The sequence below is a fragment of the Schistocerca serialis genome, chromosome 10 (genome assembly GCF_023864345.2).
Source record: "Schistocerca serialis cubense isolate TAMUIC-IGC-003099 chromosome 10, iqSchSeri2.2, whole genome shotgun sequence".
Lineage (NCBI taxonomy): Eukaryota > Metazoa > Arthropoda > Insecta > Orthoptera > Acrididae > Schistocerca > Schistocerca serialis.
Window position 1 is genome coordinate 61,613,091 of NC_064647.1, and position 14,965 is coordinate 61,628,055.

General features: G+C 36.3%; 1 protein-coding gene across 5 annotated transcripts in view; it reads right to left on the bottom strand.

The window, feature by feature from the left end:
- Nucleotides 1-14,965, bottom strand: part of LOC126424752 (replication protein A 70 kDa DNA-binding subunit-like) — a 415,354-nt gene that overhangs the window by 360,040 nt on the left and 40,349 nt on the right. For all 5 annotated transcript variants that reach the window (XM_050087475.1, XM_050087476.1, XM_050087477.1 and 2 more), the window contains exon 5: nucleotides 5,555-5,615. In XM_050087475.1, coding sequence (XP_049943432.1) covers nucleotides 5,555-5,615 — 61 coding nt within the window. The remainder of the gene's footprint in view (nucleotides 1-5,554; nucleotides 5,616-14,965) is intronic.

The window sequence follows — 14,965 nt, forward strand, 5'->3', positions numbered from 1 at the left end:
TATTGTCATCCCCATATACTGTGGAGTCCGTGCATATAATTTCAACTGGTGTGTGGGTAGCATGAAATAATTTTTATTTCTTGTGTTATATGTATGGTTAAAATGATTCTCCTCAAATAATTTTTGTATGCTGTGTAGGAAGATTATAATTTCATAAATGTATATGGAAGGAACACTTACGATTTGCAATTTCCAAAATAATGGGCAACAAGAGTGTTTTTGCTGTGCAGTACACATGTATTGGACAATTTTCTTTTGCGGTTTCAGTATTCGAGATTCACTAGTCGAACTTCCCCAGGAAATTATGCCATATCTAATGACAGATTCAAAATAACTATGATAAGCAATTTTTCGTCTACTCAAGTCAGTGGAATTTTCCAGTATTTGCATTGCAAAGGCAAAACTGCTTAGTTTACTTGATAGGAAGTCAATACGTATGTTCCAGCTCAAGTTCTTGAATACATTTGGTCCCAGGAATTTGAGGGTGTCAACTTCTTTCATAGGTTTATTGTTATGCTGGATTTTAAATTTCACACATTTCGAATTTTTGGTTTTGAAATGAACCATATGGGTTTTTGCAATGTTCAGTTTCAACCCTTTTAATTGGAACTGGTTTTCTAAGGTATCCACTGTGCCTATGATGGAGCTCGGAATTTTTTCTGCATTGTCATTTTCAATTAAAACAGAAGTATTGTCTGCAAACAGAACTGATGGGGAATTCATATTTATGGTAAGTCATTTACGTAGAATTGGAAGAGGATTGGCCCCAAAATGGAGACTTGAGGTACACCTTGTGATACTGTACTCCATTTAGAGTAAAAGTTCACTGCATCTGATGTGATAGTTACCCTTTCTTTGTTAAATATGAGGTTCACCAATTTAGAGCATTGTCCTTAATCCTGTCTTTGTCTAATTTGTATGTAAGGAAGTCATGGTTCAGGTAGTCAAATACTTTTGTGAGATCACAGAAGATATCTGCAACTTTACTCCTCTGATCCAATGATTTGTCTATCTTTTCAATAGTTCAATAGTTATTCACTGCATCCTAAGTGTTCTTAGCTGGTTGAAATCCAAATTGGTTACTTATAATAATATTATTTTTTACAATAAAATTTTTGATTTGGTTTTCAGATACTTTCTCCAACATTTTTGACAGGACTGGAAGAATAGAAATAGGCTGATAGCTTCCCATGTCTTCCCTCACCCCTTTCTTAAATAGAGGTCTGACTTTGGCGTCCCTTTTCAAAAGACTGGTTCAATATTTTAGTTAGGGGAGGTGCTATTATGCCACACACTGTTTTAATCACTTTAGTGAGTATCTCATCCCACCCAGCAGAGTTTTTATTTTTTAATGATAATATAATCCTTTATTGGAACTTTTTTTCAACCCATAAGATATACATACGGCTTCTTGGTGGATTCCAAAGGGATTCACTTTACTCGGATACATTAACATCTGACTTTTCCACATTTATGAAGAATTCATTTAACCACTCTGATATTTGAGCTGGATTTACAATAAAGCTATCATCTACTTTAATCCTAGATATTTCATTGCTACTAACTCTAACACCTAACTCTGATTTGACAACAGACCACACTGCTTTTGTTTTACTTTTATGTTGTGCAATAAACTTCTTATTTGCCATTAGTTTGGTTGCCTTCACAACTTTTTAAAATGTAGATTTATAATGCAAACATACTCTGTAAAACGTCTGTTTTTGTTATATTTTAGTTAATTGTGGAGTCTCCTCTTCCTGCCACTAGAAATGTTTATACCCTGGGTTATCCACTTAAGTTTATTAGCCTTGATGTGCCTTGTTGTTGCATGTAGTTCTAAGTCAAAAATTTTCATTAAATATTTCAAGAAAGCTACATAAAAAATTGTTAAAGTTACTATTACTCAAAATACGTGTTGGAAGGTCATTCAACCTCTCGTAACTTATTTCTAAATGTTGTTGAATTTTTTTCATTGACATTCCTTTTCATAATATGGCTTTTGTTACATGAAATTTCTTTCTTATCTTTTGGTAGGTCAATGAATAATGCAAAGTGGTCAAAGATTCTTAAATCCATGCAAAATTTATAAACATCCTCAAATACATAATTTGTTAGAATATTATCAATACAGGTAGTTGATCACGCATTTTCTCTAATGGGTTGCATTAAGTTTATTTTGAAACCAAAGTTTCTTATTAAGTCAGTTAATTTGGACATGTCATTGGTTTCAACTATCCTTTTCCTTTTTTATTTACAGACTTTTTTCAAGCAGGCAATGAAATTTCACCAGAAAAGCTTCAATTGTAGCTTTCTCAGGTACTCTATAAATAGAAACTACATCGACATTTAGGTCAGTCAACTCGATACAGCAGCTTTCAAATACACACTCTTCATTCAAATGATTAAAATCATATTTTATTTCATATCTTATATCAGAATGAGTAAGTATGCAAGAGCCTCCATGTGATTTTTCTCGTCTACAAAAGCTGCTGGCTAATTCAAAATTTTCACTTTTATTAAAAATTTTAATGTTATCAGATATAAGCCAATGTTCACTGAGGCAAATAACTTTGATATTTCTACATTCAGATAGAATAATTTGTAATTCATCCACTTTATGGCTTTTGTTTGAAAAGTCTGCAGTTAGACCATTTATATTCAAGTGCATTATGTAGGGACATTCTTTTCCATTTACGGTCTCACACACACTCTTTCTTTGGTAGCATTTTGGTCTTGCCATTTTTGTTACCAAACACTGTTTCTCATCCCCATCATTTCTTTCTTTTAAGTTTGCCTATTCTGCAGAATTTTATATGTATCAGACTAAAAATTTTTGATCCTATTTAAATGCAGCCACATTTCATATTGGTATGACTACCAACCAGCTGTCCAAGAGGATGAACAGCCACCGCCAAACTGTGGCCGAGAGCAAAGTAGGCCACACTGTGGCACTGCATACAGCTGAAGGTAACATACTTGATTTCAATAGCTGCTTCACAACCTGGTCCATCGAGATCCTTCTCTTCACCATCAGCTTTCCTGAGCTGTGCAAATAGGAGTTATTCTTGCAACTCATACTCCACTCCTCATTAATGTGGACATCTATCTACAGCAACCTGCTCTCCCTACACCCTACACCCAACAGTTTTCCATCCCCTCTATTCTATCACCTCCTCCCTATTCCCGTCCCCTCACTCTTTGCATGTGGCACTCTGCTAATGCAACCACCTGTCTTTCCACTTCCCTGCTTCTCTCCCTTTTTGGTCCCAGTTATGCTCTCCCCCACAGCCTCCTATCGCTGCACCTGTTGGCAGTCTTGTCTAGCCTCCATCTAGTCACTGCATGCTCCACTAGGCAGCACACACACTTCTCTCCCCCCGCTCATACCCCCTTGAGACTGAGCTGCTGGAAATGTAGTCACATGTGCGTGAGGTGCGCTTGCTTGCATGAATGAATATGTCTGTGTTTCCTTTTCTGAAAAAGGCTTTGGCCGAAAGCTAAATGTCTAGCAGTCTTTTTGTTGTGCCTATCTGAAACACAACATGTCATCTTTAGGGTGAGTAGCAATCTGTCTTTTTCCTTATATTGTTGATATTCCTGCTTGGAGTTGCCATTGTTTAGTTCTAACATAAGTATATTCACACAGAACAACCGAAATGTGGCACAATAATTGAAACATGGCTCAACGGTGGCACTAAAGCAGCTGCTACTTGTCAGCACTGCCAATTTCATAACTGGCAACAACTGATGAAGTGCACTGTTAGCCTGAAGTGTCCGATTTCTTCTGCTCAGTACAATGTAGCTGAGAGGGTAACATATTGTTATTCAATCTGCACAATGCAGCAGACTAATTTCCAATTAATGGTTGTTCATGAGCCACAGACCACAAATTGCGTAGCACAAAGAAAATTTTAAGTCACAGTAGTGAATCCTCATAGGTGGTTTCATAAGAAGAAAAATCAGAGATCACCAGTTCAACATACCATACTTTCTAGGGGCCAAATCTGGGAAGGTTATATGAATTAGAACAACAGGTTGTACAGTATGTGAGAGATAAAACACAATTAAGGCTTTCCAGTTATTGAGAAATTATGTGAATGAAGGCACTGGAGATTAAGAGGACTTCTCATACTGTAAGCGTTGCGGAATTCACAGCAAGTACAAGCTTGTGCTTGACTGTGATGAAGAGGGTGGGGCTTATGATACAACAGAGAGTACCACAGGGTGTGTGACATACTGCTGCATTAAACGCAAAACTGCTTGTGCAACGTCATATACATTATCTAAGAGAACAATGTGGAATTTTACAATAGACAGTGTTAACTTTTTAGGCAGATCTTAAGATACTTTATATCTATAAAAAATTGTAAATTTGATTAGTCACAATATGTTAAAAAAGTTTATAGAGAAGCCTGTTGCCCTTTACATTAGAAAAGGAAATAAGTTTTACTTTGTCTGCTATATGGACAATTTTAGTTTATTAATCAGAATACAGTTAAGCAATGAAGGATCGCCTTCCTGGTACACTAGTCACCACAAATAAATAGATCGTATACCAATTTCATTTGAAGGAACACAAAAAGAAATAGACATTTCACTCACAATGTAATAACGTATATAAAAATATTACAGCAACAATCAAGCACAAAGAAGATAAAATAAACTTTCTAGATATCGAAAGCACAATAAATGGACCAATGTACACATCTACCATCTAGAAAAATACAACAGAAACTGCATAATTTACAAAAGCTCATGTCATCCAAAAACACACAAAGAATAACACATTTCAGACCCACACAGAGAGACTAATAAAATATCTGCTAACTAAAGAAAAGATAATAATTGGACTAAAAACACCAGAAAAACAGCAAACCCTGATGATTACAATCTCACCTTAGTCCACAAAATTTATATTAAAACCTGCACCCCAAGGCAAGGAAACTAGAGCTGTGTTATCCTAGCAAAATTACACAACAAAAGAACTTAACTTAGCTCATTGTCACCCTGAATTGGGAGAAATTTAAAGATAAAATCAGACTAGTACTTCAAAAAACATACTGAGAATAAACTGCAGAAACCACATGATATGATCACGGATGTGTGATCAAGTTAAAATGTGACAGCTGCAAGAAAATATACATAGGACAGAGAGGAAAAAAATTTTGAAACATGATCCCGAGAAAATCTGAAGCTCACTGGCATGAACTTATCTTCACTTGGCTCATGCCTGAAAGGAAGAGGAACACACAGTCAGTGACATGACAATATCTGCCAATGCTACACAACACCAAAATAAGCAGTCTACTATGTTTTAGAGGACAGATGAAGTTTCACATATGTGACTAAACATCCTGACCTCATTTTGAATGAAGTAACTCACCTAAACAACAAAAAATTCATCAAAAATTTCACTGATACTCTTGTAAGCTTTTAGTGTTGAAATACATTCCTCTGTTCTATATAATCTGAGTAATCATCACTGAGCAAAAATAAAAATAAATGAAATTTTCCATGTCTACGCTAAGTGTACAGCAAACATTTTTGTACTCACTCTTTCTGGCCTGGGCTGAGATCAGCAATTGGCAGAATGGAACCAGAGGTGGATCCCGTAGCTGGAAATATGGACGCCGTTTTGAGAAAGAAACAATATTTGTCATTGAAGAGTACAGTTCATGATGTAATACTGTAATTTAACATGGGTTTTGTCCCAATGACACTGAAATTTAATGCACAGATATAGAAGATTATTTTTCCTTTCAGTTTTCTGGCCATTGGTTTTAAACTTTTCCCCAGTACCAATTGCAATTCAGAGCTTGAACAGGTAACTGTGGGAACCGTTACATCATTTACTAGTCAGAACGAAATTGTGTCAGCCCATGTCAGGAACTATTAGCTAATCTTAAACATTCCACAGAAAGGAACTGGTCAAAACATTCCCCCACACCAATTAAATTCTAATTAAATTTTAATGAAAAATCAACAGTTCAATACAACAAAATTTCAATTTCTCCAACCAAAAAAGTTCTAAAACATGAGACATCTGATTAAAATATAGAGTGCTTTAGTTACAGTGTATTTAATAATGGTTTAAATCTTGTACATTGTTGTATTTCATTTTTATTGATGATAAACTGGATGAGACGCATATTATTAAGTTTAACATCTTGTATTCTCTCCATAATAGTCCTGACAATTTTCTCTTTACTTTAGTCTGTGGTAGTACTGGTCACAAGTAAAATTACCAGTGACTCTAATTCCCAATTAACGCCACATTCTCCGAGTAACAACACAGTTAAATCAGCTGACTGTGACAATGAAGTAGTGCAATATAATCTGAAAATATTCTGACCTTAGTATCATCACCATACATCGAGTATCGAGTGCAATTTAGTGACCTCAAAGCCAATGTTCTGAATCTTGAGATAAAATCCAGTGGTGCTGTAACGGAGGGATGGAGTATACAACAAATGACCACTATTGTCCAAACAACAATGATGAGTTCTGTGAAAACTTCCTCGTGAATGAGGAATAATTGTATGCAGTTTGGGAGACACGTCTTTAGTACTGACGACTCAGTAATACTACATACAAAATCTGCATGGTACCCATTAGAATGTGATATAAAGCATTTTAAAAAGAAAAAGGAAATGAGCCATACAGTTGTTCTGACACAAGGTCATTACTCCCCATGCAGAAGGGCCCGAGGAATATTTCTTATCGCAGGATCTGTGCTATGGAAGGGATTCTAGCAGAGTTGCTATACAGTTGGCAACAAAAGATACCACCCCAGTACATTTCAGTACATTTCATTAATAAGAATAATGGCTCTGAGCACTATGGGACTTTAACTTCTGAGGTCATCAGTCCCCTAGAACGTAGAACTACTTAAACCTAACTAACCTAAAGACATCACACACATCCATGCTCGAGGCAGGATTCGAACCTGTGACCGTAGCGGTCACGCGGTTCCAGTCTAGAGTGCTTAGAACCGCTCGGCCACCATGGCCGACAATAAGAATAATGGACTGAAGTTTAAACCTAGGGGGATGATGAAATGGAAGTCCCACAGGTTGTCAGGTGTTTACAGCATCACCTGTGAAGATTGCCAGTCTAATATATAGGCCTAACTGGAAGGTCCTTTGAAATCAGGTTTCAGGAAAATATTTCTGCTTTGGGTTCCAGCTCTGGCTTGAGTTCGTATTTATCTGAAATGGGTCACTCAGTATCTCATATTACATCTGATCTCACAATTTTGCATTTGGAATACAAGGGTAACTTTACGAATATCTTGGAAGAGCTTGAAATCTTTCGTGTGTTACAAAAAATCTTCAAACCAAACACTAAATTCTCGAACTGAGTTAAGTCAAAAGAATCGCACGACTCACCCACCCTTCCCCTTTAGCTCCTCTTCCTTGGTACAATTACTACGGCTGTTCTCCCTTTTAAACGCTTTTTTAAAAATTCACTTAACTTTTTAAAAAATATTTATAGTAATTGTAACAATTTTTAAGATGTTTATAAATGGCCCTAGGCTTTATCCTTATAGGAGGGGTACCCAAATCTAAAAAAAGTCTAAATATTTTCAAACTGTTTACAAAACAACCTAGTCCTCTTCAAAATACTCTCTATTACAACTACAGATTTGTCATACTGGTGCTTCCACTGTTCAAAATATTTTTTGTATTCATCTTTAGAAATGGCTGACAGCTCCTCCACATACCCCCCCCCCCTTTTCAATGTTGTCAAATTGGTGTCCTTTCATGCCCCTTTCCATGCATGGAGATAAAACAAAATAGCACAGAGTCAGGTCAGGTAAGGTGAGTAAGGTGCATGGGGCAGTGGAACCATGTCATTTTTAGCCAAAAACTGTAACAGAGATTTCTGTGTGTGCAGGCGATGGAAGAACCAGTCTCCTATCTTTCACAAATTGCAGCTTTTTGACTAACCGTGTTGCGTAATCTTCTTAAAACTTCCAAATAAAAGGTTTGATTGACTGTCTGATCCGAGGCAAAAAACTCTGAATATTTTTGATGATTCTGGCATTTGATGGTTTGTCATCAATCGACATGTCGCCATTTTTAAATCGAGCAAACCACTTGTACACTTTAGTTTTTCCCATAGCACCATCTTATTATTCCAGTTTCAAAATTAAAACAGTTTCAGCAACATTTTTACCAAGTAGAAAACAAAATTTCACAGCTGCACATTCTTCGCTTAAACTTGCCACCATAAAAACGAAACAAAACAAAACGGCACCAAAAACAATCACTGTAGATGAACGAAACAAGCCAGGTCGACAACACAGGTGGCACTTAACTAGCAATGAGTCATGCTGTACACACCTAGGGGCTGAAATGTGTACTATAAGGGGCGTTCAAAAAGAAATGAGCCAGAGGTATAATTACAGAAACCAGTACCTGTATATTAGAAGTATTGACCCTGGCTGTTTAGACACTTGTCCCACTGTGACACATGGCAGTGAATGGCTGTCTCATAAAATTCCCGGGGCTGCAATGTTTACCAGTTCCGCACGTACAGCTGGATATCCTCATCCGAGGTGACTCGTTTGCCTATCAGAGCCTTTTAAAGAGGCTTCCCTCTGATTCACTTCCTGCAGTACAGGACAACACTGAAAGCCCAGCGTTACTCGCAAATCTCGAACACCCTTCGCCAAGCGATCAAATCAAAACAACCGGGCAATCTCACCTGTGGAGTCATTCTGCTAGATGACAATGCAAAGCCTCATACAGCCAACCGGTTGCAGCACTCCTGCAGATATTCAAATGGGAGGTTCTCGGCCACCCTCCATACAGTCCTGACCTCTCTCCCTGTGATTACATCATTTTTGGTTCCATTAAAAAGGCTCTGATGGGCAAACGATTAACCTCAGATGACGATGTCCAGCTGTACATGTGGAACTGGTTAACATCGCAGCCCCAGTAATTTTATGAGATAGCTATTCGCCGCCTTGTGTCACAATGGGACACGTGTCAACAGCCAGGGCCAATACTTCTAACATCCAAGTGCTAGTTTCTGTAATTATTCCTCTGGCTCATTTCTTTTTGAATTCCCCTTATACATAAGCTCCACCCATGGCAATGTTATTCCTTTTTTTTTTAAGTTATTCACTCAACAGTTGCTATTAATATTAGTGCATTTATTTTTGCACACGATTCCCAGCCGTTTCCTTCAAGTTTACTGGAGGTTATTCATACTGCCAAGAATGCGCCACTTCTCTCGGGGCCTATGTTTTGATAACCAGTCAGGCCATGTATGGCAGTCACAGCATTCTGTCACAGTGTGGCTTAAGCTGAGATACTGTACTGTTTACTCTATATTTTGCCCCCCCCCCCTTTTCCAGTACGTTTTATATGTGTTTCATAATTTTTCCTCTCATCCCGTTTGTTCATAGATTCCAGTTTCATGCTGCATTTTTTGATCCATGACTATCGCTCTTTTGTGTAATTTCCCAAATTTTAAAATAAGGATTGGGGTCGGGCTGTAAAAGTCGCCTGATCACTTTGTATGTATTTGGACTCCTGGACACTTTTTGCCACTGTCATATGGTCTTTGTGTAAAATTGTTTACAGTCTCTCTCTTCTTTATATTCGGATTTGCACCTGATGTTGTAATTTAAAATTATGAAACCAGTAGCGCCTTTGCAGCACATTTTATTAAAAAAATTCAGAAATCTGGCTGTGTATAGCCATCCAGTAAACTGTAATGCAATGGGTAAGGTCCAACCGTCAAAATATCAAATACCATGTACCCATTTAAACTGTATATTGAGAAGCAACTGAATGAAGGTTAGCATTTAAAGGCACACTGACAACACCAGGATGACACCCACGCTCTGACGGCAGAGAGATATAGGTACCACCATTTGCAGTGTTCCGCACCCATAACCATCTCATTCTGCTTGGAGAGACAACAGAAAACTATATTGGGACGATCCAATGGAGATTTCAATCCAACACCTCTGGAATATGAGGCTGATGTCCGAGCCACCTCACTCGATGAGAAGTTACTAAGGAAATAGATCTGTACAGCATAAACTTTTACGACTGCTGTCCCTCTTACTGTCTAATTATGGGTAGTGTCCAGTATGTGAACCAACTGTTTCACTTATGAGTCTTCCCGTTTCTGAATCACAATCTACAAGCACATCCAACTGACTCTTGATGTCTGTAATAGTTAAAGCTGTTTTTCTCTGAACCTTCATTTATTTTTGACTTTTCAATACCATATACAATATATGCCATAACAGAAAAAATAATTTAAGATAATGAAAGAAATGCAGAAACAAGGAAATCGTAGAAAATGAAAAAAGAAAAACAGTTCAAAACCAGCATTTCTCCCATCAAATTATTAATTGTGGTAGTGTTTAGGAAAATTAATGTTTCTTGCCAGTAAGGTTTTAACAGATCCAATTAAAATGATTTTTTTTAGTTCAGTTTCCTGGCTCACTCTTTATTATTGATAAATCCAGTTTCCTTATATCTGTAGGTGATTATGCACCTCATTGTAGATAATTTTTCTTCCACGCAATGTTATTACAATTGATGAAAAAACTAAGCAGTGTATTGATTGTAGTAACTTGAGAGAAAAATAACTATCCCTTCTTCCATCTACAACTGCACGCTGTCATCATTTTCATTTAGTATATTGGTTAGACAGTAGTCCAACTGTCACAAGTGTGTGTGGAACGTATACAACCTGGAATTACTGAAACTAATAATATAACACGTCTGCTTTGAACTATGAGATTAAAATGGCAGACGAGATCAACTTTTTGAAATTCAATATTCATAAAATGCTCACAGTAATGAGAATTTTAGTTATTCTCATGGTATCACATTTTTTAGCTTTGACAACTCACAACCAAACTCTCAGAATTCAACCTAAACTCGGTCACTCATTATGTAACAGATCAATATGTCATAACCTACATTCCCAAGAATAATATAGATGCAAAATATATACTGTCATTGTGATCAGCTAAACCTCTGTAGGTTAAATAATGATGAAGTTCGTGCAACTTCAGATGGCTGTGAAAAGGAATAGAACAGATACTGACTTGTATTTAGGTTTCAACAGGCTGGTCAGCAGCATAGACATGATTAAGAGTTGGCAAAGTGAATGAAAAGCACACATATAGTTCCAGTGATTTCAGCTGTATATCATGTGCCACTTTTTCTGGCATGGGAGATATATTGTTAATAGTCAGGACAATGACTGCTATTTTTCCAAACACACCCCAAAATTACACAGAAAAGCCACACAAATGTTTGGCACAATTAGCTTAGTTCACTGATAAGAAACATGCCTACTCTTAACTGTTCACACATCCTAGTGTTACCATCACATCAGAAAGTGAGTGCTGCCAACATTGATCCCTAAAACACATAAGTAATAGCTTTTGTTCTAGACATTTAGCAGTGATAAGAGTTATGAATCCAAAATGAAACCAGGTTTTATATGTAAGCTAATGACACTATTGCTGTGGCATTTGGATATTGTTGAAGAGGGCGTATATTATCAACTAGTACCGAACTGATAATTTAATTAATACACATTTAGCACACAAGTATCTGCAAGTTCAATTCTACGAGGGGCATTCAATAAGTGATACAACACTTTTTTTTTCAGATACTTTTGGTTGTGGGGGGAAAAAAATCCCGCTTCGGCTCCTCCAGTTTCATGAAGCTGATTTGATTTGATTGAAATTTTATTTCATGTTCCGTAGGTCCAACTGTGTTGGGTTCACGAGGATGTGGAACGAGTCACCTTTTTACAAATACAATATGATAATCTTGTAGCATATACAGACATATGTGTACATAATTATATAAAAAATGTGTGTCTATCGACCTGCCAGCGCTTTCGTTTGGTAAGTCACATCATCTTTGTTTTTAGATATAATTATATAAAAATTTATACAGTAAATGCTTTGAGCAGCAATACAGAAAAACGAAAATACATATTTTCTCAGAATCATTAAAGCACTACAGAAAACAGATACAGAGTGCACACAGATACAGAGCTCAAGTTAAATAACATTCTTAGTGGCATTATGTCAACTTGTATTACATAATATTAAAATTTTACAATTTCTTTAGTTAATAATTCATCTAGACTGTAAAAAGCTTTTTCTAGCAAAAATATTTTTAGTGCTTTCCTAAACTTACTCCTTTTATGAATCTCTGTCTTTATTTCAGGAGGAAGAGCACTGAAGAGTTTTGTTCCAGTGTAGTGGACACCCTTTTGCGCCAAGCTCAAATTTCTATGCTCGCTGTGTATGTCATTCTTCCTCCGTGTGTTATGCTCGTGATAATTACTGTTTAGTTGAAGTATCTCTATAGTTTTACAAACAAAACACATGAGAGAAAAAATACATTGGCATGTAGTTGTGTATATTTTAAGTTTTTGAAAGCTATTTTTACATGAGTCTTAAAGCTCACTTCTGTGCAATGAACACTTTCCTTGCTAATGGCTGGTTGCCCCAAAAAATAATGCCGTATTCAACGAGTGAGTGAAAATAGCCATAGTAAGCCACTTTTGCAGTTTTATGTTCAATACATGTAGTGACAACCCGTAAAGCGTATGTAGCAGAGCTGAGCCTCTTACAGAGATCTATAGAACGTGAAGACCAGTTCATTTTCTTGTCAATGTGCACTCCACGAAATTTTGTTGTTTCCATTCTTTCTATTGGCTGATTACCACATGTCACACTTATCTCCCTCTTTTTTTTGTTTGTTTCTGTAGATAACTGAATAAAGCTGGTCTTACTGGAATTTAATGAGAGACCATTCACCTTGAACCAATTAACCACATCTGAGAGTATGTGATTAATGAGTTCCTCAAGATTACTGTCTGTTCTACTGCTCATAAAAATTGTGGTATCATCAGCAAACAATGTAAATTTACACGGCTGGCTTGTACATGATGGTAGACCATTTATAAAAGTCAGGAATAATAGTGGCCCAAGAATTCAGCCATGAGGCAGTCCACTTGTAATGGAACTCCATTCAGAATGTGAGGAAACGTCACATACTCCACCTGAGCTATTCAAGATAACTTTTCGTTTTTTGTCTTTGAAGTACGACTGTAGCCAGTTGCCTGCAACACCACTTATTCCTACTAATTTTGATTTTTTGCAAGAGAATCTGGTGATCAACACAGTCAAACGCTTTGTATAAATCACAGAAGACACCAAGCGCAAGCATTTTTTCATTAAGGGTTTCTAGGACTTCATTTGCAAGTGCATAGATTGCGTCTTCTGTTGAACGACCCTTTTGAAAGCCAAACTGGCTCTTGGTGAGAACTCCATTCTTCATGAGATGATCAGTAATTCTTACATTATCAGCTTTTCTAGAATTTTGGAGAAAGCTGTCAGCAAAGAGATAGGTCGATAGTTAGTTCAGCTTTATTGCCGTTTTTGTACAGGGGATCCACAATGGCATACATAAGCCTACTGGGAACAACACCTTTCTGAAGGGAAGCATTGAAAATATGACAGAGAATGTCACTTATCCACACACAAGAATATTTCAATAAATTACTAGATGTATTATCAACCCCTGCAGAATTCTTATATTTTACAGACATGATGATTTTTTTGATTTATTCTACAGTGACAGGATTGATGCGCATTTCTGAAATTGTGTTTGAATATACTGCTTGATAAAGAGTTACAGCTTCATCAACATTGGGCTTGCAACCAATCTGTTGAGTTACTGATAGAAAGTGTTTATTAAAAATCTCACCCACACTTTTGGGGTTATCTACTAGGGTACCTTCACATCTGATTTTATTTACATTTTCTTTGATTGTTGCATTTCTTCCTGTTTCTTTTTTTATAATGCTCCAAATTGTTTTTATTTTATTATTATAATTATCTATTTTCTTCTCATAATACAGGGCTTTTGATTTCTGTATTAGTTTCTTTAAAATTTTACAGTATAATCTATAGTGTTCCCATTTTTCTACATCTTTACACAATCTTATTGCAGCATTAGTTTCCCTTTTGGTTTTACATGATTGTTTTATACCTTTTGTAATCCAAGGCTTACTTACAGAATTGGAAGCACTGTTTCTGACCCATTTCTTGGGAAATACTTCTTCAAAAAGAGCACAGAATTCATTTATAAAACAGTTATATTTAGTATCAACATTACCATGGCTATTTACTAAAGACCAATCCATTTGCTGCAACCTATGGTTGAAAGTTTCTTTTGCCTTTTCATTCATTACTCTTATGAAATTCCATTGAGGAAATTGTTTTTTGAACAGATTAACATCATAAAGAGTGAGAATTTGTCCATCACGATCTGAAAACCCACTTATAACTGCCTGACAGCATAGTTCTGATGTCTACTTACATCTAAAAAATGTTGTCTATCATAGTTTGGGACTCGGATGTAATTCTTGTTGGGAAGTTTATCACTGATATCAGATTATGTAAGGTCATCACAATCTCAGAGTCCATTTTATTCTTATTTTCTGTCATAAAGTTTACATTGAAATCACCTAAAACTACAATATCCTTTGCTTTTGAAAGTAACCCTGACAGAAGGAGTTCCATTAAATGTAGAAATGTTTCTATGTCACCTGAAGCAGCCCTGTAGACAGCCAACACTATTATTGTTTAGAGTTTAGTTATTTCTGTTGCAAAAGCCTCAAATTGTTGTTCCACACAATATTTCTTCATATCTATAGCTTTGTATTCTACACACTATCCTTAACATAAATTGCTACTCCACCTTTGTCTTTACTTTCCCTGCAGTAATATGTTACTAAAATATAATTTACTATAGATGGCAAGGCACATTTATCAGTAACATGGCGCTCAGTTAAGCACAAAATCTGAGCATTATTTACACTGTCCTTTTCATTAATGTTAATAAGAAGTTGATCTGTTTTGTTTAAAAGGCCCCTTATATTTTGATGAAAGAAAGAGATG